Source organism: Rhyacophila brunnea, unplaced genomic scaffold (genome assembly GCF_057557595.1).
Source record: "Rhyacophila brunnea isolate RB1 unplaced genomic scaffold, BYU_Rbru_1.0 scaffold_21, whole genome shotgun sequence".
Taxonomy (NCBI): domain Eukaryota; kingdom Metazoa; phylum Arthropoda; class Insecta; order Trichoptera; family Rhyacophilidae; genus Rhyacophila; species Rhyacophila brunnea.
The window spans coordinates 37,879,973-37,905,737 of NW_028232871.1; the positions used below are offsets into that span (position 1 = coordinate 37,879,973).

At 37.3% G+C, this 25,765-nt stretch overlaps 1 protein-coding gene across 2 annotated transcripts; it reads right to left on the bottom strand.

Moving 5' to 3' along the window:
- Positions 1 to 1,214: 1,214 nt before the first annotated feature.
- On the bottom strand, positions 1,215 to 24,078 carry LOC147070998 (uncharacterized). 2 transcript variants are annotated; one of them, XM_085948983.1, is made up of 10 exons: positions 23,465 to 24,078; positions 22,523 to 22,675; positions 21,703 to 21,962; positions 16,879 to 16,962; positions 15,938 to 16,029; positions 12,967 to 13,033; positions 8,323 to 8,598; positions 6,271 to 6,471; positions 4,289 to 4,364; positions 1,215 to 2,852 (listed from the first exon to the last, which is right to left on the bottom strand). In XM_085948983.1, exons 8-10 carry the CDS (start codon positions 6,331 to 6,333, stop codon positions 2,278 to 2,280), a joined length of 714 nt encoding a protein of 237 aa, XP_085805109.1. In that variant the 5' UTR covers positions 6,334 to 6,471; positions 8,323 to 8,598; positions 12,967 to 13,033; positions 15,938 to 16,029; positions 16,879 to 16,962; positions 21,703 to 21,962; positions 22,523 to 22,675; positions 23,465 to 24,078; the 3' UTR covers positions 1,215 to 2,277. The 2 variants fall into 2 exon arrangements, with proteins under 2 accessions (XP_085805109.1, XP_085805108.1); XM_085948982.1 differs by having other exon boundaries at positions 1,215 to 2,864; positions 22,409 to 22,675; positions 23,465 to 23,810.
- Between the last annotated feature and the right edge of the window lie 1,687 nt (positions 24,079 to 25,765).

Consider the following 25,765-nt stretch of genomic DNA (forward strand, 5'->3'; position numbering starts at 1 on the left):
TTAGCTCCTACGCTATATAACCTGTTCACAAGAGACATCCCCATCCCCTCAAATAGCTCACAAAAATCTTCCATGGTAGCCCAATAGGTTGATGACACCGCAATACTAGCTAGATCAATAAACCTTAACCACGCCATAAAATTAGTACAACTAGCCGCCAACAACATATCGACATGGTGCGACTAGCGCCACCATATTCTCAAACAGAAATAATATAATCTCAACATGCACAAAATATAATCCCATGGTCAGAGAAGTCAGAATAGCCAAGGCCAGATTAACCCCAATGATGGGAAAACGTAGCAAACTCTCCTTCAGACGTAAACTACTTCTTTACAGAGCAATAATCAGACCAATCATGACCTACGCCTGCCCCATCTGGGCACACGGTAGCTCCAACCTTATTAAAAAACTGCGGATAGCACAAAACATTAACCACAGATTAATCACTAAGGCTCCTAACTTCGTTCGAGGCACAACCCTCCACAGGGACTTAGGCATATAACTAGCAGTCAAATTCTTTACCTCAATGGAAAACCCCAAATCTCTCTATTAAAAGCCTAAATGACTACGATGTAAACATATCTGTACCCGAGAAGCATACGAATGCAAGTCCAAAACATGAAATGTTCAGGAGAGCCAAAAAACTATTTTATTTTATGTTAAGCCCTTATAAGTTTTAGAAATATTTGTACAGATTGATAGAAAAAATATGTTATGAAAATCAATTAATTTTGAATAAGAATTGTTTTTTGTTTTGTTTTTGTATATGTATTATAAGACATAGAAAAAAAATTATTTAAAAAGATAGTAAGGTTTTGAGTAGATGCTTATTTTTGCATTTTACGATTTGGTGCGACAAATTCTTGGGTGCCGATCCAGATACTAAAAAGATGAATACATTTAGTGGTAGAAAATAAAGGTGCTTAAAAATAAACATTTTTGCGACATATTCTAGCAACAAAAAAATATTTCTGCTTCTCTGCGTCTGCGTTTTCACTTATCAAGTATTTTATATAGACAATATTTGATTTTTTCTTCTACCGGAGAAATGCGCCGGGGCACAGCCAGCAACGTCTCGCGGCATACTAGTGTGCCGCGGTACAACGGTTGCGGAGCACTGATCTACAGGATCAATGTGTGTATAATACTGTTATGGTTAATGAAAAGTTAGAAAGCAATCATTATAGGTTATTAAGAACTCCAATGCAGTTATAAAGTTTTTTTTATTAACATTAATAAATCAAAAAAATTACAGTGCTACATAAACAATTTAACTTTCAATGTTCATCATTCAATGTCAAATTTTTGTGACCTATGTTTTTGTAAAAAAAGTGCAGTGGTTCTGGGATCCACTGCAACATTTTTTGCAGATCTGCAAACTAAGCGGTACTTAAAGGTAATGAATTGTTATTCACTCGGGGTATTACACTTGGAGTAGTCAAAACACCTCTCTTTTTTCTTCTTACGGCAAGTTGTTTGAAACAATTTTGCTGAAAAGTGTTTTTGTATAATAATATCCCACCCCCCCGGCATATTAGCGTCAGCTCGCAGCTAGACCACCGTGGATAATAGGAAATCCTCGCCATCAACATTCTCTTTTCGTACCTACCATGAAAGGTGATTGGGAACCAGTATAAAGTGATGCCATATTCAGTTATCAGACCAGATAGTTATTTCTTCCACATCATCTCCCATGTCATCATATATCCATTTAAGGATATAAGACGCCACTTCATTTGCCTCCCTGGCACCAACTGACTCATTCCACATACAGCAATATGCCTTTTCATTTATGCTGTCAAGAATGGTTTTGTTGAAAACCCACAATATTTTTAAAATAAAATGATTGGGCATTTGTCAAAAACGGACAGGGAAGATGATTTCAGAAAATGATGTCTTTGCTCGAAACTTTTTCGATTTTTTCAAATCGTATCGTAATTTTGCTTCGTTGATATGTTAATTTTTTTTCCTCGAGCTTTTGTTTGTCCGTCTCATTTGCATTTTTTAATTTTACCATAAACTGGTCACAGACATCACAGGTATCGTTAGCTGGTGGATGAAAACTCGAAAAAGTTGAATTTAGTAATGTTGGAACATCACGCTGATGCCAGCCTTTCTCCGTCAAGGAGAATGGTGAAGGCCGTTTCACTAGCAGGCCAGCAGCGGGGTGGAATTGAGAGAAACGCATGTTGTGGTTGCTGGCAGTAGTTTATTTTATCGCTATGCAGGGTAGTCGTTGGCGGTTGTAGACGCGGTTTTTGCTGGCTATTGGCTTCACTGCTGAAGGCTGCTTTTCTCGGCTGAAGGCTGAAGATGCTTATGCTCGGGGTCCGAGGCAAGAGAGTCAGGGCTTGCGGCTTGCCGATGCCGTCTTTTGGCTGGGCTGGAGGTGCTTGTCGCTCGGCGTCCGACTCCGAGGCGAGAAATGCTTGCTGGGCTGGAGGTAGATGCTGGCTTGGCTTCGCGTCCGAGGCAAGCAGAGGCGATGCTAGCTGTCCGGCGTCCAATTGAAGAGAGATTTTTCGGTCGATGCTGTTCGTTCGGCGTCAGGGGCAAGAGAGCTTTTCGCGCCCATCCAACTGATAGATCGTGGCGTCCTGTTGCTCTCGGTCGCGAACCTCTCCCTGTTTTACCGACGGATTGAGTAGTGGCGGCGCTAGCGGCCGTTTTCGACATACCGCGTCTGTGTTGGCGGAACCGTGGACGAATTTGAATTCGGATTTGAGTAGGCGGGCTCTGCTCGGACGAGGGTTGCGAGAACCGCGAAGAGTGGACGTAGGCTGTGGTGTTCTGGGAAAGTTGATGGTTCGGTCCGCCCTTTGAGGTAGTCTCCTGTCGGAGACCTTTATCTGGTATCAACGCTTACATTCAAATGATAATTCAAATTCAATTCCCAGATATTTTCTGCTGCCTCTCTCACGAGAATAATGACACTCATAATTGGGAAATGATATGATATGACTGACTATAGATTTTATGATATTATCATCCAGCTTATTTGCTGAGGGTGCCGACCCCTACCATCTGGAGGCAGAACCGTGCCCGTGCACTGTAGTTTTTATTTATTGCGAGGGTGACTGGAGGAAGTGTTGAGAAACATTGTCTTGCATACTCTTATTTTATTTTGATTCATCTCTAAAGCCAAAAAATAATACCTTGTTTGTTTTCTAATAAACGGCTTTGAATTATTCCTTGGCCGTAATCGTTAAATGACTTCAATATCTATTAATGACACAATACGTTGACGATGTAAATCCCAACTTTCCGTTTTCCAAAACTTCTCATGTGCTTCAATTTCTTTGTTGGTTTGTTATCAAATTACAGTCTCTCTGACAACGCTGATTGCATCTACTTTTCAATACTTTGGCCGGTAACCACTTACTGCTAACAGCAGACTTGTATTGAACTCCTGTGAGGCGTTTGGTTTTTGTCTGCTGTCTCTTCTATTCAGCCTGATTAATCACACGTTTTCTCCCAACTGATTTCTTTTGAGCTGATAATTCTTCCAAAATAAGAATATCAGTCTCTTCTAAATGAATGGGGATACGGATTTCTTCTAAATGAACCGGGGGAATAATACAGTGTTTATTGTCCGACTCGGTAGAGCTATTGATGGTCTATCCAGGATCTTTGTCAGAGTCGTATATTGGTTCAACTAATGTAAGCCTTGCTGAATTTTGATCCGGGTAATTCTTCGACATAAGGCAATTCATTTTCAGTCAGAATATTCAGTACAAAAATAACAATATTTTTAGTATTGTATGGATTGAAAATTATACGTGGTACGGATAAAACAGTATAAAGATCTAAGTACATATGGCAACATCGTTTTTTTTTCAAAATTTATAAATGAAAAATGTACTCACCCTGGGACATGCTTTGTACCTTTTGCGTTTCCTCTTTGAGAAGAAACAAGAATATAATGATCAATAATGATGCGTAAGTTTACTGATTCATAAGGATGCAAGTCCATGTACACCCTTCTGCTTCTAATGAGTTATGGTTGTTGCATCTGTATACATCATTGAAATTCCTTTATTCTCTAAGATAGGACTTGCATCTCTCTGCCACTGATAAACATGATCATTACCTATAAAGTTGTCATCAGTAAGTCATTTCTTTAAATTATGGACTTGCATCCGTATGCTTCTCGGGTGCAGATATTTTATATTATGAGATGGGAAAAGACAGGTCATTGCATCTACATATTTCCTACCATGTCTATATTGGCACTTTCATTTTTATAGATTAATGTTTTAATGAGAGTACAATAAATTATAATTACCATCATATGAATAGAGCAACTCTTTTAATATTGTCGAGTCGTCCATACGTGCGTCACAGGAAACAGTTTGTTTAATCTGAAATGGTTACAATATTTGTGTATTAGAAGGAAGGAGATTAAGAATTTTTATCACAAAAGGTCACCACATCAGCCAAAGGTCATTGTTGTCTCCTGTCGCTTGGATTGGGACGGTTCATTCTCTTACTCAAAGGTAGTAAAATATAATGAAACCTTGATGTAACGGACTGATTCAGACGAGTGGATGTTCATCTGATCCAAAACATTCGCACTCGTTACCGCTCGCTCCTGTTTATAAGATTGTTATATTAATAGGATAAAATTATATCAAAAATAATTGTTAAATTTTCCCTCCGGGCTAAGACAAACTGCACTGAAAACTGCTGCGTTTACACCACACACCACATTGACTCAGACTCTAGGTCATTAACAGCTGCAAAAATCACATTGTCATCAACTGTCAGAATAATTGTAGATCGTGAACAATGAGAAAAGTCTACCTATGGTATTCGGCCCAAAACTTCATATTATATTTTGTCATATTTAATAATATCGTCTATGTAAGTTCTAGTCTCGACGCAAGAAGACCGGCAAGCGACAGGTATTCTTGGAAACGCCATGCGGTGGTACAATGGTTAAAGAAGAAAATATTCATCTGTCAGCTCAAGTTAGGTGGACTGACCGACCAGACCAACGGGGACTTTATTAAGACTAGTGTAAAGTAGTTAGTCCAATATGACAATGTCGCAGTTCAGATGACTACAGGGCTTCAAATATATTCACTTATATAACTTAATAGGACAGATCTGGCGAACAGAAGTGATAGTATGATCAGTAGTGGTACTGATGTGCTCGTAGCGCTGACAACGGTACACGTATTCGTACGCATACAATCCACGAACCGAATCATTGTTTTGTGTTTACTGTACCAAAATTATAATTTAATGTTGCCATGTTTAAAAAGTTACAGCTTAATACTATTGTTATACTAGTGGATATGGAGAGCGATTTCAGATGTGACCGCTACACAAGTTGCGGCCATTCTATGCAGAATAGGTGAGACACTGCGGGTTACCGGCCACCTACCCAAATATTGCAAACTGGACATGACCACCCGGCCAATCTGAAACATGACGGGTGCAGGGCGGTAAAATGTCTGTGTAGACAGGCTATAAACCAAAAAACCAATGGTTCTTTATAAATGGTGTGGTCGGTAGGCGGTGACTTGTGGCGTTTATCCTGCTCGTGTAAAATGCCCATCGATTGACTGATATCCCAAAACTTGATTTTTGTATAACTTACATTAGGCAGTGACGAAAACTGATTATTTAAACAAAGCCTACCTTCATGAGAAATAAAATAAATAACCTAGACATTTTATAGGAAATAAGAAATACCAACCGTGGGCAGATGTATTTATTCTCCTTCTGTTTAATAATCTGTAAGTAAATATGGTTGACCATTCACGATGACCAATCAGGTGTCTGCTGATAGTGTCGTGGGTCCCGGGTTCAAATCCCGGGTCTGCAAGTGAACCCATAGTATGGAGGTTATAGGTTGAGCAAGTGGCTTATATAACATATCCCTCTCATAAAAAAACTGTTGTACAACCTCCACTCTGTGTCAATATGACCTTCTTAGGATTGAAGATCATAAAAAAACGTCTTTTTTCTGTTGCCTGCCTACCAATTACAGCCAGCCACAGCACAATGATGCTAATATTGCAGTGGGACCCTAGTTCGAATCCCGGGTCTGGCAAATTCACACGTTTTCTAATGTGTGTTTGATTATATTTGAGTTTGAGTATGATCCTAATGTTGAGCAAGTGGCTCGTAAATATAAAAAACCTCCATTAGGCCCATTTGATCGAACACGGTCATGTCATGTGATACCTACATAACTATTTTAGATTTTATCAATGCACTCAATTATTATTGGACTGATATATTAATGTCTCGGCTTACCATGGTATTCTTCCGCTTGATGTGCCAGATGAAACCTTCTGAGGTTTCTATCAAAAATTCCATGCTGTAAACTCGTCTGTAGTGTTGTTGATCATTGACGGTTGATGGTCTAAAGGTCCTCTATCTTTTAGTGCCTCATCAGGCTCTGCAGTTGGCCGGTTGAGTTAATGTGTGGTGCAGGTCTTCTCTTCACGTTCATGCCTGTCAACAAATGTACATCGTAATATAAGAACTTATGTTTAAAAAATTGTTCTCTGATGTTGACGTACAGAGATTTTTGTTGGTACTAGGTGTACTAGGTGCCTAACCTACGTTTCAGAGATTTTAGTAAATTGGCATTCAGGACTATATTGAATAAGAATGAATGTACTACGGAGATAAGAAAGTTATATTGGAAACACCATTGGGGCTCTGTATATATTTACCATCCGTTATCCAGATGCAATCAATCGCAGTGACGTCCCGTGGGGGTAGGCAGATTGAGCGTCGCTTGGGGGCGGAAGTTACTCGAAGGGCGGCAAATCGAGGAGAATCATTTGGCATATATATACAGAATTAGCTACCAAAACTTAGTAGGTACATAATAACGAAAATATCTTTCCATTAAAAAAACAGCTCACTGGTTTTATCGGGTTCGCGATATCTAGTTTACTTCCGTTGCCCTTCGACGTCTTTGGTGACCAGAGACGACACGTGCAGATTTGTGAATAATTGCAGTCTGATATTTTGTTAGTAATGTATCTATACAACACATTTCTTAGATAATGGACTCATGAAAGGATGATAAAAATACTGTCTAAAAAATTGAGCGGCGTTTTGGCGCTGCCTATGGGCGGCATTTTATCTAGGGACGTCACTGATCAATCGCCTTCGACTGTCTCGGCTGTCTGATGGTTAAATAATACTATTGAAATGGTAAATGCGGTATTTTAGAATATAGGTATTAAGAGCTATCGGTCATCTGGAGCAGTGGCGGCCGGTGATTTTTTGGATTGTGATTTTTGAGGTTCCGCTGGAAACTTACCTTATTGAAAAATGGTTGACATTAGGGAAATTACCTGTTTATTTCATATTTTTGATAAAACATGTTGCGAGTTACTTAAATGCCAATTGGTTTAGTTTTATTAAGAAACGATATATATTTCTTATAGACCATCTTAATCTATATAAGTACGGACATTATCTTTAGCAATTTGTACACTGTATGAATAATGATCACTATTATTATGAAACTGCACTTTGTGAAATAGTATTAAGATCATCAGCTTATCACTAGAATTCATGAATTAATAATTTTCTATATTATAAGTAACCGACATCATCACGCCAACATCATCAACACATAGGATAATGAAATATTAATTTTCCAGAAATGCGGTAGGTGTAGCAAAATTATTTTTATCTTCTCTGATTTAAATTGGAGTAGGTACACATAAATCCAAATATCTTGCCAATATTGTATTATATTATTTAACCATTTTAAATTTAGAAAATAATGAATTCTATTGTTTTTAGTTTTACAGGCATTTTACATACGAGATTGCTAAATATGATACTAAACATTATTTGAAGCATGAAAAGTAAGCTGTAGAGTCTATAATAACAAACCATAATTCAAATCTGTAATAATTGCTCTCTACTCACACCAATATGTTATTTTACCGGGTTGGCGCACAGTATTCTGGAACTTACGCATGGCGAAAACGATTAGCATGGTTTAAGTTATTTTATAATGGCTTTAGTTCATATTAAGCTTTGGGTTCAGGCCAGTGCATTGTCTGTATTATCGCCTATATATGGGCACATCGGTTTATGGTTTGCATTACAATAAGTGAGCGATAATATTAAAAACCTATAAAGAGAAAATATGATGTACAATGAGGTAATTAAATAGTAATTAAATGCTCAGCAGTCAACAAGTTGAATGGGCACGTCTTTAGCGTCCAATGTATTAAGCACATACCTAGTGCAAGCATGCATTATTCTTATATGCATAAGAGTCGTTTTACTATGTACGTATATCTTTACGTAGGATACGCCACGTAGCCATACTTGCTAAGAAGCTTCACAGCACGCTGCCAGCTGCCAGTTTGTCGCTCCAACACCGCCACCAATCTAAGTTACATCTCATTACATAAGATGTGGCTGCAAGGAGGCAGGAAGAATTGCTGCCGTTTGCCGACATTGTTTCCAGTCCACTGTCGACGCAGCTGCGTCCCCGCTGTCCTGATACAACCGTGGACGCGGTCTGCCCTCGCTGCCCTCGCCGGCGCTGCCGCATTATTTTCCTCCATCTTGGGACTCGGAAGGACCATCGTACCGCTGAAACTTCAACACAATAACTTTATAATAAATCTGAATATGAGGACTTTCTTTTTATATTTCTGTTATACACTATTATACAGAGAATAGCACTAATATCAAAATATACTTACCTATATTATATAATATATGTGTCGCTGAGTTTCAAAACCCCCTATAACACCTTTTCATTTTGTTTAGAAAGTCAATAAAAACTTCTCAGTTTATGGATAAAGGAATTATCGATGTTTTTCTTTTTTTGCCCAATGATAGATCATTTTTGGAAATATTTTGCATATCTATTTATATTGTATTCTAGTCCACTGATTAAATAAAAGACTTAAATGTTTGGTTATAGCGGGTTTTGTAAGTTACATAGTGTTATAGCGGTTTTTGAAATACTCATTGAAGGTTATAGCGTATTTTGTTAGGGAAACTTTTGACAACTTAAAGACGGAATCTTCCATTGGTGGCGCGTGGCAGGACGAAAAAGTTACATATTTTTATTTAATAAAGGTTTTATTCGTTTAAAATTAGTATTATAATTAGGTACATATTCTAAAATAGCAGTAAAATGAAAAAAAAATTGTCATTTTGTTCCTATTATTACAGGGAAATTTAAGGGAAAACTTTAATATAAATACATAGGTAATTAAAAATTAGTAAAAATAATTCAATTAAAAATACAATGCAATTTACATAAAAAACACTGTATGTATAGCATATTTTATCGTTGTCACAAAAATAATATAAAATAAAATATATACTTACATTGGTTTTAAAAAATATGAGTGACGCCGCCGTACTCTCATAATTTGACTGCAAACATGTTTCATTCATTTATTTTATATTTTACTTGAGAAAATTAATTGTTTGCCTTCTTTATTTTTTATAACATTTTTTATAAGTCGATAACATGTAAATAAGTGAGTCAAATAATCCGTCACCGCGCTGAGCCAGTACATCACCACTTGAAACATGTGAAAGGTATTTGTTATACTTATAAAGTAACTACGTTATTATGTGTAATAAATTATAAAACATTTCGCAGTACCTGCACATTGATGACATACAAGTGCTGTTTGTGAATGGCGTCATTGAAAAATGCTCCAAAATATAATAATTTACATGGTTTATCGTCGCGCATTAGTGTCTGACCAATAAATCGGTTTATGGGGTTTGGTGCTCACATGTTATGAAAAGTATCAAATTTAATATCAGAACAACCATTTGAATAATACTGTAGAGCTAAATATTTTCTTTAAAACAGTGGCGTGCTTGACAAAAAACTGTTTTCTTCACAAAATCATACTGAATATATTCTAAATAACATAACACTGCCACTGCTGAATATGTGATAAGTGATAAGGTGATAACGTTTACCCATCAAAAGGTTTTTATAGAGTTTTATACAGAAAAATAAACTTCATTTTCTCCTTGTTAACATAATTCAGGAAATTCTCCATGTCTTTATAAAATATTAAACTTTCTAGATCTCTCCAATTTTGCCCATAGTGTTTCTTTAACAAATTTTGGACATCAGCTATTTTTTTCTTATTTGCTACTAATCCTGGTGAAACGAGCGAAGGAGTCGCTAAGCCCACACGTTTTCCTCTTTTTAAAACCCCCTTCGCATTTAAAATTTCTGATCTGTACGATATTTCACCTTGCACTTTAATAATATTGGTTTTGTGTTTGGTTATGAAAAATCTCTTTGACTTGTTGAAAGGGAAATGCCAAGATCCAGTCGGTTTTAAATATATTTTTGAATCATGTTTCCAGTCAAACACCTCGATGTTTTTTTCCTAAATTCCAGACAGTTGAATTTTCTGCTATTACTTCTACATAGTTGTCTGGATCTACAATAATCTCCTTTTTCTTGAGGATTTTTTCAATGCGAGCAAAAACTCTATCTGGAGGGATATACGAGTGTGTGTCCAACAATTGGCATAATGAGCTCAATACGGTTAATATTACTTGGAGCTTTTGCGACTAGCCATTGACTGAGCATATAAATCATCGATGAGATTTTATTCTGTCCCCCGCAGCCATCGGTATATATACGATATGTACATATCTGTATTGCACAATCGGTGGTAAACGGCGCTGGAAATTTCGTTTGAACTTTTTGGGCGTTCATTTTCCGTCCAGTAGTATGAGTGCACATTTTCTTTCATCAATTTGTCCTTTGAACTACCTGTGACAATAGTAAAATTATAAAAATTCCACTGACGGCTAAAATATGCACTTTGATCCGGTAATTTCGGCAATAAGACATATTTTTTTGGCAGTCAAACGAAATTGACAGAGTGCCCTCTTTTTTTATTCTCAAAATTTCATAGAAAGCTTTTGCTTTTAGTTTGTGGATTCTCATTGACATGATGGCATTATTTTTAGTTGACTGACACTTTCCAGTCTTCATGAGTTCTTGGAACTCCAGGCACGTTGAACAAACATCAGTTCTAGGACTTCCGAACCCGATGTTGTACATTTTATTAAATATGTCCCTTAAATATTTTTGTTTAACTTGTAAGTCTTGTTTTTCAGCATTTTTTTTATTGAACATTAGCCATAACTTTCTCACACTCAGCTCAGCAGATAAATAAACGCGGCCGACCGACTTGTTTCTACAGTAATGTGGTTCACTTCCTTTAAAGGACACAATAAATTCGCACACTTTCACTTTTTTTCTAGCATTTTTAATACTGCGATGATCTCCGCCTCTATTTTCAACAGGCATGGTCCCACCATTTTGGAAATGCCTCTTTAGGATCCCTTGTACACGATCTTTTTTAATGACGAGTATGTTGAGAAGAGACGATTCACGTGGCTGGGACATGTATTCCGGATGCCGCCAAAGAGTGCGGCACTTCGTACCCTTGTGGCACAGCCTCAAGGGTTCCGTCGCCGTGGCCGGCCCTCCCTCACCCTGCAGCGATGCTACAAAAGCGACCTACGTGCTGCAGGTCTGACATGGCGGGAGGCACAGGAGTTGGCGATGGACCGAGGGAAGTGGCGCCAACTTGTGCTTGCCCTATGCCCCAATGTTGGGACGTGACAGGGTGAAAGAAGAAGAAGAAGAATGTTGAGAAATGATTTTCGGCACACAGGAATAAGGTCACCACTGTTGGATAACCGCACAAAGTATTTAATTGACATATTTTTATGTGCACTGTCGGTCTTCTTTTTTTAACCTCGGAACTTTTGCAAAATTTTAGTATGAAAGAATCCTGCCGGAGTTTTTCAGTATTTTTGTAAAAAGCTTCGAAAAACAATCTTGATTGCTGATTTCCATGCATTTAAATGGTTTTGTCGCATGTCCACAAGTAGGGAATTTAGGCAAACTTTTCATTTAAAAAGATTCATATCTGAAATTTAATGAAACAGTTAATTAGCTAAAATTTGCAGATAACGTATTTAGTAACTTTTTATATTAATTTGTATCTGGGTATCTGTAATATGGGTATCAATATTTAGCATTAGAACGAGAATTTTAAATGGTTTCGTGACAATTTATTCTTTGTAAAAAATATATTAGAGAAAAGAACAGTTTTAACCAGTTCATAATTGAGTTACACGCCACTGGAAATTCAAATGAATACCCGCGCATTTTTAACACATTTATGTCTAATTTAACTTACCATTTTCGGCGTATTTCGTTGACTTTCCAAGATTTTGGTTGGCTCAACCTCTTCCTAGCTTTATTAACTGGAGATTTAACCATATTTATAAGTTCGTCACACATTTTAAGACTATAAATCGAAAGAATATCAAATCAATAAAAGAGAACTCCTACCGCAACTCACAACATAAATGTACTGGCGGCCATGTTGCATTTCGTCTGATTCTCGCTTCTTATTGGTCAGTTGTGTTATAGGGGACTTTGAATGTTGTTATAGCGTGAATTGATTGACACATTGATTTTCTTTCATAAATGACAGTCAATCGTAGCGGACTTTGAAAGACACAATAAAATTTTCATGTAGAGATTTTAATAACGAATCCATTGATATATATCTCAATTATTTCAAAAAGGTGTTATAGAGGGTTTTGAAACTCAGCGACACATATGGAAGTTGATATGTTATTTTATAATACTATTATCACGAAAGACACATCGTCGCTTTAGGATTGGTTTGTCGAATAGACCAAATGTCAAATGTCCAGGAGACGAAAAGCAAATTTCATTATCCTATATTTAAATACATGGAGGTATTTAAATTGTTCTTTCACAGCATATGAATACTGTTTTCATTAAAAAGCAATTTAAAGAAAAGGATGGTTCTGATCCATTTAGATACAAAAAAATATTTTGCATTAAAATTTCGATTTCGACAAAAACGGATATTCGACAAATAAATCCTATAGCGACGACATGTGACATGGCATACTCACAACACCTCCTTAGTTTTAGTGTGAGATTCCTTTTAAGTCCTTAGGCGAAGTGCAGTCCATCAGCATACTGCAAGATAAAGGAAAGAAAACAAATGAAAGGAAAATATTAACGAATCTTATTGACCAATCAATTTTTCCGCCCCTGTGCATACAGTGAATTCACTACCAGCTACTTACATGACAGTAGAATTAAATATAATATTACTTAAATGTCATATGCAGACATACTACCTATTAGTTTGTCGGAGAATTTATTCTAATACATAACCTTATTAATCTATGTCCAATACCAAGGATCAGCAATGCTGAACACTTGTGCGTTTTCAATCGGATCTCTCTTCCATCCCTGCCTCTATCCCCACAGGACATCGCCGGGTCTGAATAAGCGAACTGACACAATTGGTATTATATTATCATATTTTTTTCATAGGATTCATCATATATTATCATCATATATCATATATTCATCAGATATCATAGGATTTTCATTGGAGGATGTTTGGTGGAATTTCTACATTACTTGAAAAATACATGTTTTCCAACTCCGTTACAATCGTTTTAAAACAAGTCTTTTGTTAATGCTACAACAATTGATTTATTCACTGAGCGTTAAGTGCATAGTTGTCTAGCAAATTTGGTGCACGTAGAATCAACAACATTAGGAAAGATGAGCGAAAGCAAACACATACAAAGTAAGTCATATCTGGAAAGTTGTACATATTCAGTTTGCCATATCACAGTTCACCAATCATCTTATATATTTCTATAAAATTTTGAATGGTTCAAAAGTAGAAAATTTGTAAGTAGGTGCCCGTATCAGAAATGTGAAAGTATCAAGTCGTATCTGATAATAATGACAGCAATATTAGGTATCAAATGTTTGATCTCAATGCTATACAGCCATCCTCTTTCGCTACAAAAGCTCGAGGCAAACTGTGAAATGGTGAAATGTAATACGTATGTATTACATTAGTAATGTAGCCTTGTATTAAAAAATTTTAAATGAATTATTCCAGACAGTCATTATAATACAGAATTTATTATTATTGTTGATATACCACACAAGAACCAAAAAATTAGATTAATGCAGGTTGCTGAAGAAAAGAAAAACAGCTGATTTTACTATCAACTTGCAAGATACGACATACTTATTTTCATTCTCACTTCGGTTTCTACTGTATCTTCGAAGATTGTATTTTGAAGTAGAAGCTATTCTCGAAGGATGATTGAAAATTGAATGGTGACCGAGTGAAGTCTGAATGGTTTATGAAATTGGTGCGATTGTAGAAGAAAAACACTTGTAATTTTAATGAACGTGTGTGGCGTGATGAATCGGCTAAAACTAATGAAATACAGTTTCTCTGGACACAGTGGGAACTCAAAAAATTCAATACACAGCATCCAATCATCATATTCGATGTATATAATATCATAATCGCCTGTTTTTCTACAGCACTTCCTATAATCACTGTCATACCATCGTCTGGCTAACGAAGGGCAAGATCCTTCAATGTTTATTTTTGTCATATAGAAAACGAGGGACAGGACTGATAGCATACAATCTGGATAAGAAGAGGATTCTCCAGATGTCGTCTGCGATGCACATGTTTGTACGGCTAAACCAGAACATCGCAAGACCCTGATGCGATCCTGATCTGATGCGCGTCGCCTGTGATGGAACGGAATGGGGATCGAAATCTGGAGGGGACCCTGATGCAACCTTGATGCAACCTTGATGCAACCCTGATTTGATGCGCGTCGTCTGTGATATAACCGAATGGGGATCGAAATCGCTTTTTTCAAAGCGTGGTGGCAGGCAATATGCCATCTAATAAATACTTTGGTTTCGCCGAAAAACATGTGTTTTATTTTAATAATAAATTTTTTCACAGCAACCATGATCTGATGCACATGTTTGTACGGCTAAACCAGAACGTCGCAAGACCCTGATGCGATCCTGATCTGATGCGCGTCGCCTGTGATGGAACGGAATGGGGATCGAAATCTGGAGGGGACCCTGATGCAACCTTGATGCAACCTTGATGCAACCCTGATTTGATGCGCGTCGTCTGTGATATAACCGAATGGGGATCGAAATCGCTTTTTTCAAAGCGTGGTGGCAGGCAATATGCCATCTAATAAATACTTTGGTTTCGCCGAAAAACATGTGTTTTATTTTAATAATAAATTTTTTCACAGCAACCATGATCTGATGCACATGTTTGTACGGCTAAACCAGAACGTCGCAAGACCCTGATGCGATCCTGATCTGATGCGCGTCGCCTGTGATGGAACGGAATGGGAATCGAAATCTGGAGGGGACCCTGATGCAACCCTGATCTGATGCGCGTTGTCTGTGATATAACCGAATGGGGATCGAAATCGCTTTTTTCAAAGCGTGGTGGCAGGCAATATGCCATCTAATAAATATTTTTGTTTTCGCCGAAAAACATGCGTTTTATTTTAATTATAAATTTTTTCACAGCGACCCAGATCTGATACACATGTTTGTACGGCTAAACCAGGACATCGCAAGACCCTGATGCGTTGCAAGAGAGAGCATCGCAAGACAGTATATGCAAGATAGAACATGGAAGACACTATTGCAAGACCGAACATGCAAGACCGAACATGCAAGACGAGAACATCCAATACAAGAACATCCAATACAAGAACATGCAAGACAGAACATCGCAAGACTGAAGAAGAAGAAAAGGTGTATGGCAAACGGTCCGGAACCGGATGAAGCGCAATGAAAACGCTTTCTTCAAAACGTGCAGACATTCGTTGTCAATAATTCATAAATATTTTATAGGGTTTATATTAGTGTCTCAAAATGCTTTTATTTCTCTAATACAATTAATTGCTGTTTTTGTTCCAGAAAAATTACAAAAAAATAGGCTATTGGCTATATTGACACATTTTATTTTTATAGATTAATGTTTTAATGAGAGTTATAAATTATAATTACCATCATATGAATACAACAGATGAGTAGAGCAACTCTTCTTTTAATATTGTCGTGTCGTCCATACGTGCGTCACAGGAAACGGTTTATTTAATCTGAAATGTATACAATATTTATGCATTAGAAGGTAATTTTTATCCCAAAAGGTCTACACATCAACGTCACTCAAAGGTCATTGTTGTGTCCTGTCGCTACATAAATTGGATCGGGACTGATTTGGTTTTGATTTGGGCAAGCGGATGTTCATCCGATGCAAAACATTCGCACTCATTACCGCTTGCTGCTGGATAATAAGATTCTTATATTAATAGGATAAAATTAAATCAAAAATGATTGTTAAATTTGGATGTTTTAAATTTTCCCTAGGGGCTAAGACAAACTGCGCTGAAAACTGCTGCATGTGCACCACACATCGCATTGACTCAGACGGACAAAGTCAGTTTGGAGATGCCAGATGTAAATCGCATTGTCTATCCGTGTCGCATTGACGGATATATGATGTAATGCACACCTGTCGTTACATTTTACAGTTCCGGGTGTCTCACTCCTTGAATGAAACAAATGTTTGTAAAAATCTCATCAACTGTCAATATTGTGGATCGTAAACGGTGAGAAAAGTCTAGCTATGGTATTCGGCCCAAAACTTCATATTATAAATATTATGTCATATTTAATAATATGTCTTTGTAAAATCTTGTTAATAAGCCCATAGGAACATCAGAGGGGCGGTGCGGAACATTTTGCATTGGTTATTATTTTTTATCTTAATTTTATAATAATAATTTGTGTCATCGGTAAATAGTCATTGTTCAATTTGGCTATTTTAAACTGCTGAAGAAAGTAGCGCAACAACAGAACCAACCGATTTCGTTTGATGTCCATTAAATGGAGGTTTTACTGTACTGTTTAATTAAAAATATGGGTACTTGTATCTCAATACAAACCTTTATACAGCTGCTACATGGTGTCGTGCACCTATTCACTGAGTAAGCCGTACTCATCCCTGCCGTCCAGTTTAATCTTGTCGACTGGCAAAATAATGAAGAATTTTAACATTTAAAAATTAAACATGTAATTTAAACCAATGGGGTGTTTATTATTTGTGGTGGAATACCATAAAAGTACAAGTACCTATATATAACCTATAAAAATAGCATTTCATGTAAATATGTTTTTTCTTCATAATGTAGTAATTTATATAGCAATGCAGGGTGCCAAAGAAAAATGGTTCATTGTCAACACGTAAGAATATATAATCAATAGGTACATTCGTCTCTGTTCTGGCAGAACACACTAACTGGAGAATACTAGTTTTGAGTAGTTTGACTTTGAAGTTGTTAAAAGGTTTTAAATAATGGTCTATCATGTTAGTTAATTAAGTAATCGTAAAAAGGATGACTTTAAAATAAAGACTGTTTATTTATTAAGAAGGTTTCCAGACGGTAAAGTTTGAAATAAGGAACATTTTGGTACTAACTTAATATGTCACTTTTTCGAATTAATGTCTTCTGCCAGAACAGTGATGATATTATTGTGTCTTTGGTTTTTTGCTCTCAGCTGAGTGCTCATCTTACCTTCCACACCTTAAGTTTCTGATATGTCATGGAAGTTTATATTTTGCAGATGAGGTACGACCCAATTGTGATGGAGGTAAAGTCTGGATGAATTATGATATTGATACAATTGTGGAAGAATGAGTGTGAGCAAACTGTTCTGTGCGCTGTGATGAATCTGTCAAAACCAATGAATTTTCGGGACATGTGGAAACTCAAGAAACAATATTATCTTAATAATATGTACCTACATTGCATAATATTGTAATAATTTCATTCTTAATTGGATTGTAGGTATTGGTCTCCACAAATTGGAGGATATTTTTACAAACAATCGTTACTCATTGACACAGCATATTGGCTTTATTCCAAATCGAGCAATAATAAATTGCTGCGGGTATTGAAGAGGCTTTGGTTTCTTTACGCACTCGGCACTGCTATACTCTAACCGAAGGCAAGATTGTTGTTTTCTTATTTATTCAGATCGTCCATGGCCAGCCGGATTGAAGGAAGCTCAACTCCGGTAGAGATGCAGGACACATCTTCGCTGAGATGGAATGGAAATATCTTTAATATAATCTTTTCTAGCAAGTGCATAGCTGGGGGCGGACATGTTTAAAGGAGAAAGAAATTCATCTGTCAGCTCAGGTCAGGTGGACTGATTGACCGGACGAAAGGGGACTTTATTAACACTAGTGTAGTAGTTAGTGCAATATGACCATGTCGCAGTTCAGATGACTACACGGCTTAAAATACGTTAAAAAACATTATGAAAGTGGACCACGAGCGTATATTACAATAATTCACTTATATTTAACTTAATAGGACAGATCTGGTGAACAGAAGTGATATTATGATCAGTAGTGGTACTGATGTGCTCGTAGTGCTGACAACGGTACACGTATTCGTACGCATACAATCCACGAACCGAATCATTGTTTTGTTTTCACTGTACCAAAATTTGAATTTAATGTCATGTTTAAAAAGTTGCAGCTTAATACTATAGTTATATCTACTAGTGGATATGGAGAGCGATTTCAGATATGACCGCTAAACAAGTTGCGGCCATTCTATGCGGAATAGGTGAAACACTGCAGGTTACCGGCTACCTACCTAAATATTGCAAACTGGACATGACCACCCGGCCAATCTGAAACATAACCTTAGGTAACCTTAGATTATTATTAAAACATATTTACATTTTACAGATTTCAATAACCTTAGATTATTATTAAAACATATTTACATTTTACAGATTTCACAGTATTACAGTAATGTACAGTAAAAACAACACAACGATTCGGTTGGTCGATGGTGTGCGTGTGGATGTTTAGCCATACTAGTGGTACTAATTACCTGGTGGTCCATGTGCTCGTAGCGCATACAATCCACGAATCATTGTTGTATAAACATTATAATTTAATTTTGCCATGTATAAAAAGTTACAGCATAATATTATTGTTATACTAGTGGATATGGAGAGCGATTTCAGATGTGGCTGCTACACTACATACACAAGTTGCGGCCATTCTATGCGAAATAGCTGAAACACTGCAGGTTACCGGCTACCTACGAGGGTAGTCCCAGAAGTACCAGACGTAACAAAGAAAACACAAAAAATTTAGGAAAAAATATTTGTATTTCTCTACGTAGTCTCCTTTTAGGTCGATACACTTTTCCCAGCAATGTTCAATAGCTTTGATACCCTGTGTATAGTGAGAATCGTCGAGCTCCTCAAAATAGCCATCAACCGCAGACTCCACCTCTTCATTGTTGGCAAATCTTTTACCACCGAGCCATTTTTTCAAGTTTGGAAACAGAAAATCCGAGAAGGCTAAATCTGGCAATTAGGGTGCGTGAGGAAGTAATTCGAACTTTAACTCATTGATTTTGGCGATCGCGATAACGGATGTGTGAACTGATGAATTGTCCTGATGAAACGAATTTTTCCTTTTCGCCAAATTCGGTTGTTTTATATTGATTTCATCACTCAAACGCTGCAATAAGTTTGCATAACATGCGCCGTTGATTGATTTTCCTTTCTGAAGATAATCAATGAAAATTACCCCACGCACATCCCAAAAAACTGACGCCATGACCTTGCCTGCAGATGGAACTGTCTTCGCCTTCTTTGTAGCCGATTCTCCCCTTTCAGTCGATTATTTTGACTGTTCTTTCGTCTCAGCTGTGAAGTGATGGACCCATGTTTCATCCATGGTTATGAATAGACGCAAAAACTCTGCTTTATTGTTGTGAAACTTCGGAGTAATCGCGGCACCCACCTTGCGCACAGCTTTCTCGTGTCCAAATTTTCAGTCAATGTGTGATGTACAGCACTTTTTGAAATGCCTACCATGTCTGCTAGCTCGCGCAATTTCAGTCGACGTTCATCTAATACCATTTTGTGGATTTTCGTCACCATTTCTGGCGTGGTCACCTCATTTGGTCAACCACTGCGATGTTCGTATTGGCAGCTCGTCTGAGCTCGATTAAACTCAGCCACCCAATATGTTACTGTTGTAAACAAAGGAGCAGACACCCCCAGAGTAGAATCTAGTGCCGCTTTGATATTGGTTGGACTGAAGCCTTTATCACAGTATTATCAAAGTATTGTATCACATAACTATGACCAATTTTCTCCATGCTTACAAATTCACTGAGAGCGTTCACTGTTGATGGCTGACAAATAATTACTGAACAACGTAGTGTCGTCAGATTTCAAACATAGGCTTTATAAGGTTGATACTTTATATCAGTATTATATTATTCTTCACTTTGATTCAACCAAAATTGAACTAGAGTTTTTGTTTCAATGAATTATCGCATGATAATTCTATTTTTCCTTTTCAATCCAAATTCATCATCGTTCATTGACAAATGGATTTTATCAAGGGCCTCACATACTGAAGCGGGCCCCCAGGCCAGTATCTTTGGCAGGCCCACCTACCTATCGCTGAGATTAAGGGCAGTGTGGTGCTCTAAAGTAGTGTTTCCTAAATTATAAACGGGAGTTATCATTTAAGTATATCAATCATCATATAGATAACCCATCAAATTGCAACGTAGAACCACATATTTAAACTATTTAATAGTCCTGAAATAAAGTAGCACCGCGCCTTTTTTAATTGTTATAAAATTAGTCTCCATATCTATATCAGGTTTGCAAACAACCTTTATAGGATTATTTTTTTTATGTAGTTTATAACTAGCGGCCGTTGTATAAACTATGCAATTTGCAAACTGCAAACCTGTGGCTACATTAATTGTGTTAAACTTTTCGCGCCTCCCAGTTTGGAAATCGCTGATTTAAACAAAGCCTAAATAACCTAGACATTTTATAGGAATTTACCATCCGTGGGCAGATGTATTTATTCTCCATCTGTTTAATAATCTGTAAGTAAACATACGACACCCACTGTGGCCGCGCGCAGCTTAAGCGTTGGACTATCACGCCGTGAGTCCTAGGTTCGAATCTTAGGTCTGGCAAGTACACATATTGTTTTTCAATTTGTGTGTGAGTCAGGGTATGGACCTAATAGGTTGAGCAAGTGGCTGACATCCATTTCTCGTAAAAAAAAAACAAAATCTGTTAATACAAACCTCTACTCTGTGGAGGCCCATATGATCCTATTAGGATCGGACATGGTCGTTCCTGTATTTATTCTCCATCTGTTATAATAATCTGTAAGTAAATGCGGTTGACCATGTTCACGATGACCAATCGGGTGTCTGCTGATAGTGCCGTCGGTCCCGGGTTCAAATCCCGGGTCTGCAAGTGAACCCACAGTATGGAGGAAGTTGAGCAAGTGGCTTATATAACATATCCCCCATAAAAAAAACTGTTGTACAACCTCCGCTGTGTCAATATGACCTTAGGATTGAAGATGGTAAAAAAACCTCTTTTTTTCTGTGCCTGCCTACCAATTACAGCCAGCCACAGAGCACATTGATTCTAATAATGCAGTGGGTCCATGGTTCGAATCCCAGGTCTGGCAAATTCACACGTTTTCTAATGTGTGTTTGGAGTCAAGAGTACGATCCTAATATTTTGAGCAAGTGGCTCGTAAAAAAAAAAAATCTGAATAGATACAACCTCCATTAGGCCCATATTATGATCTTAGGATCGAACACGGTGATGTCATGTAATACCTACATAACTATTTTAGATTTTACCAATGCACTCAATTATTGTGATATAATAAAGTCTCGGCTTACCATGGTATTCTTCCGCTTGATGTGCCAGATGGAACCTTCTGTGGTTTCTATCAAAAAATCTATGTCCCCATTGGCATTTTTCTATGCTGTAAACTCGTCTGGAGTGTTGTTGATCATTGACGGTTGATGGTCTAACGGTCCTCTGTCTTCTAGTGCCTCATCAGGCAATTTAGTCGGCTGATTGTGTTAATTGTGACACAGATGTCGATGAATTTAACAATAAATTCTTCTTATGTCTTCTTTTCTCTTCACGTTCATGGCTGTCAACAAATGTACATCATAATATAAGAACTTATGTTAAAAAAAATTGTTCTCTGTGTTGACGTACAGAGATTTTTGTTGGTACTAGGTGCCTAACCTTACATTTCAGAGATTTTCAGGACTATTATTGAATATGAATGAATGTACTACGGAGATAGGAAAGTTATATTGGAAACAGCAATGGGGCTCTGTATGTATTTACCGTCCATTGTCCAGATGCAATCAATCGCCTTCGACTGTCTCGGCTGTCTGATGGTTAAATAATACTATTGAAATAGTGAATGCGGTATTAAGAATATAGGTATTAGAGCTATCGGCCATCTGGAGGACTTCTGTCATCATAAAAACGCTAGGCTGGTTAACATACCACTTACCTAGTGAAAACATGCATTATTGTCATAAACCATTCATTCAGAGTCATTTTACTATGTACGTATATCTTTACGTAAGGTACGGCATGTAGTTATGCCGTAGCTTGCTGAGACGCTTCACAGCACGCTGCCAGCTGCCACAGTTTGTCGCTCTAACACCGCCACCAATCCAAGTTACATCTCATTACATAAGATGCGGCTCCAAGGAGGCAGGAAGAATAGTTGCCGTTGTCCCGCGTCCCCACTGTCCTCATACAACCTCGGACGCGATTCGCCCCCGCTGCAGCAGGCGCTGCCGCAGTATTTTCCTCTGCCTTGGACTCGGAAGGACCATCGTACCGCTGAAAATCAATACAATAACCTTATAATAAATCTCATTCCATGTCAAATAAAATAATATTCAAAAATAAAACACTTGTTTTCTTTAAATCTGCCAAAGCCGGTCCCAAGCCCGGTTGCAAAAAGATGAGGGAAGAAATCTAGATTGTATTTTAATTCTGTACTTCTAGTGACATCTCTTTTTTTTAGAAATAAGTTTTATTAGTCCACGACTAAGGATATTTTTTTAATAATACATTTTAGAAACGTAACATTTATGGTATTATGTTCATTTCCACACGAGTGAAATTTGGATTTTAGATCTTTTTGTCAGAATAAATTACTAATTTCAGCAACAAAAACAAATTCCACTATCACCACTTTCATATTATAAATAATCAATATTTTCACGAAATTGAAATGTTTGTAATTTTTTTTTTTTAATTATTTTCCTATTACATATACTAATACCTATTGGAATAGAAAAATATATTATATTATGACCATAAAACAAAAAAGGCGATATAACCTCCACTCACCAGAGGCACCTAGCGGAAAAATACGAAGTTTGCAATTTGAGACAGATTTTTTTGATAATTTACGATTTCAACTGTATTAATTAATTAAGATTTGATATAAATAAAAAGGATTTCAAGTTATGTACTCATACACATTTATGTTTTTTTTATAAAAATCGATTTTCTTTAAAAAAAATATTAAAACTCTGAATTAGTCAAAAATATCTTCGATAAGACACGGAAAAATTAATAAACTAAATCTTAATAATATATATACATAATATAGGTACTTACTGTTTATACGTATAGAGCAGACAATATGTTTCTCAGGTGAAATTTATTTGCGGCGCGCAAATATTGACATTGACAGTTCTATGGAAACGTTTTGTGGCGTTAAAAAATAAATAGACATCGGTTGCGCGCGCATACTTAAAAACGCGATGGAAGCGGCGACGGGCGCAAACACCAATCACCAATCATCGTATCACGTGGTCATTTGAATATAAGCGCGCGTAACAAAATATAACGAGAATATTAACTTTTTAAATGCTGTCGGTACTATGCGGATATAAGCATCACTAGGGTGTATAATTTATTTTAATATACCCACTGATTACTCTGTTTAAATCAATCGTAACATGCGGCCCGCGCCGCATGCGGGGCGGTGACTACGCTATGATTGGATAGATAATTTGATGGATAAATAACGGGACACGTATAGATCGGAGTAAGCTTCTGCATTAAGATGCATTGTCTTCGATACCGAAGTAAGTGAGAAGAATGACTTTCTTAAAATGTCACTTTAGAGTTCCGCCTAAGCACAACTTTGTATTTAAAGCCTCAAAAATGAACTAAAGACGATATCCTGGAAGTGAAGGTGAAAATTGGAGAATTTTCGTGTAGGCACTGACGCATCCTTCCGTTTTGTGGATCGGTTGCGCGCGCACACTTGAATATTCGAACGAAGCGATGCCGCATCGAAGCGGCGACAGACGTAGCCTTCGCGTCACGTGGTCGTTTGAATTAACCGCGCGCCCGCAGTAAAGAGCAAATTATAAATTTATAAAATGTTGTCGGCACCCTGTGCGAATATAAGTATCGCGCAGGTGTATATTTTATTTTAATATACCCGCTTATTACTCTGTTTAAATTAATCTTAATTCCGCCGCGCGCAGATGCGGGGCGGAGATACGTCATGATTGGTCTTCGGTTTTCGGCCAGGATAGACAGATAAATGACGACATACCGTAGATCGAGTGAGCTCTTTTTTATATCTAGGTAAGTGAGAGGATTGGCATTGTTAAAATATTATTTTACAGTTTTGCGAATGCGCACATCTGCTTGTAGAGCTTCAAAAATGAGGTGAAACCGATATCCTGGAAGTTGAGGTGAAAATTGGAAAATTTGCGTGTCGGTAGCGACGTATCCCCATCATCGTTGACGCGGTTCATTACCAAACATCTGGAAGGAGGGCGGGCGGGGATTGTCTTTCGTTCGTATCGGACGTGTCCTGCGCTGATATTTTCTCATATGTTTCTACTGTTTCATTGCTACTCGTTGTTTCTATTACTATGCTCTCAATTATTGCTTATGATGTCTGCGGGTTTGGGCTTCTCTTTTTTTTATGATTTTTCAAGGGGGGGTTTACTACTTTTCTGGTTGAATATTTGGGTTCTCCATTCAAGTTTTGTAATTACGGCTTATTGCCGCCATGGTTTCATGTCGGGCGGGTCCTGCGATGCTGTCTGATTTGTTATTAAGATTACCTATATAGATTGTTGGGTTCCTACGCATTGTCATGGTGTATTCCGTACCTATGTTGTAAGTAGCTACATATATTTTGTCATTGACAAGGACTATTGAATGAAGCCCCTTTTCGTGGCCGTTCTGAGATTAGGTAAGTAGGTTACTATATAAGAGGTATATGTCGATAGGTTCCCACTGTCCTGTCGTTTAATGGGAATTAATATTCCGAGTCGAATGAATTCACGAATTAGGTAGGTACCTATTAACATCGGCGCATCTGCTATTCTATGGGCAATTAGGTAGATACGCAAGCCTGCTTTCGGCTCACAATAAATGCTGATACTTCGATACACACCTACCCTGGATAGCTGCCGTAGCGGCAGTATGTCATCAATGTTAATTATTTCGATCATAAATCGACGTTTCAATTCGAAACATCGCAGGTATCGTGATAATGCATTCATTATCCAGAGTTGCGATTTAATATGACAGGTGGCGGCAGCAGCAGTGTCGCCTCGCGTCGCGCGAAAATTCTGCAATTTGAAACTGAAGTGGCTGATTTTCCAGAAAATACCGAAGATATTGATTTTTACCACTCAAAATCGTCATTTCAGTTTTAATATATTCAATAAGCGTGTCCCTCGTCATGTTAATTGTGCCGAAATTCCTTCGTTGTAAAGTTTATTTTGTTTTTTGCAGTTCGATGTTCAATATAGGGGCAGATTGGCAATGCGCGGAGGAGCGATTTGTTAGATTCATTTTGCAATCTTAATATAACTTTCTTATTACTCGATGGACAACGTTAAAACTTTCGAATATGTAAATAAGTATCGTCTGAATCATATCTAC

Excerpts from the sequence above, each read along its gene's own strand:
- LOC147070998 (XM_085948982.1), bottom strand. The coding sequence starts at position 6,333 with ATGGAATTTTTGATAGAAACCTCAGAAGGTTTCATCTGGCACATCAAG. Across the intron at positions 4,365-6,270 it reads TCAAGCGGAAGAATACCATG|ATTAAACAAACTGTTTCCTG; the intron begins GTAAGCCGAGAC and ends TAACCATTTCAG. Across the intron at positions 2,865-4,288 it reads GTTGCTCTATTCATATGATG|CGTTGATACCAGATAAAGGT; the intron begins GTAATTATAATT and ends TTTGAATGTAAG.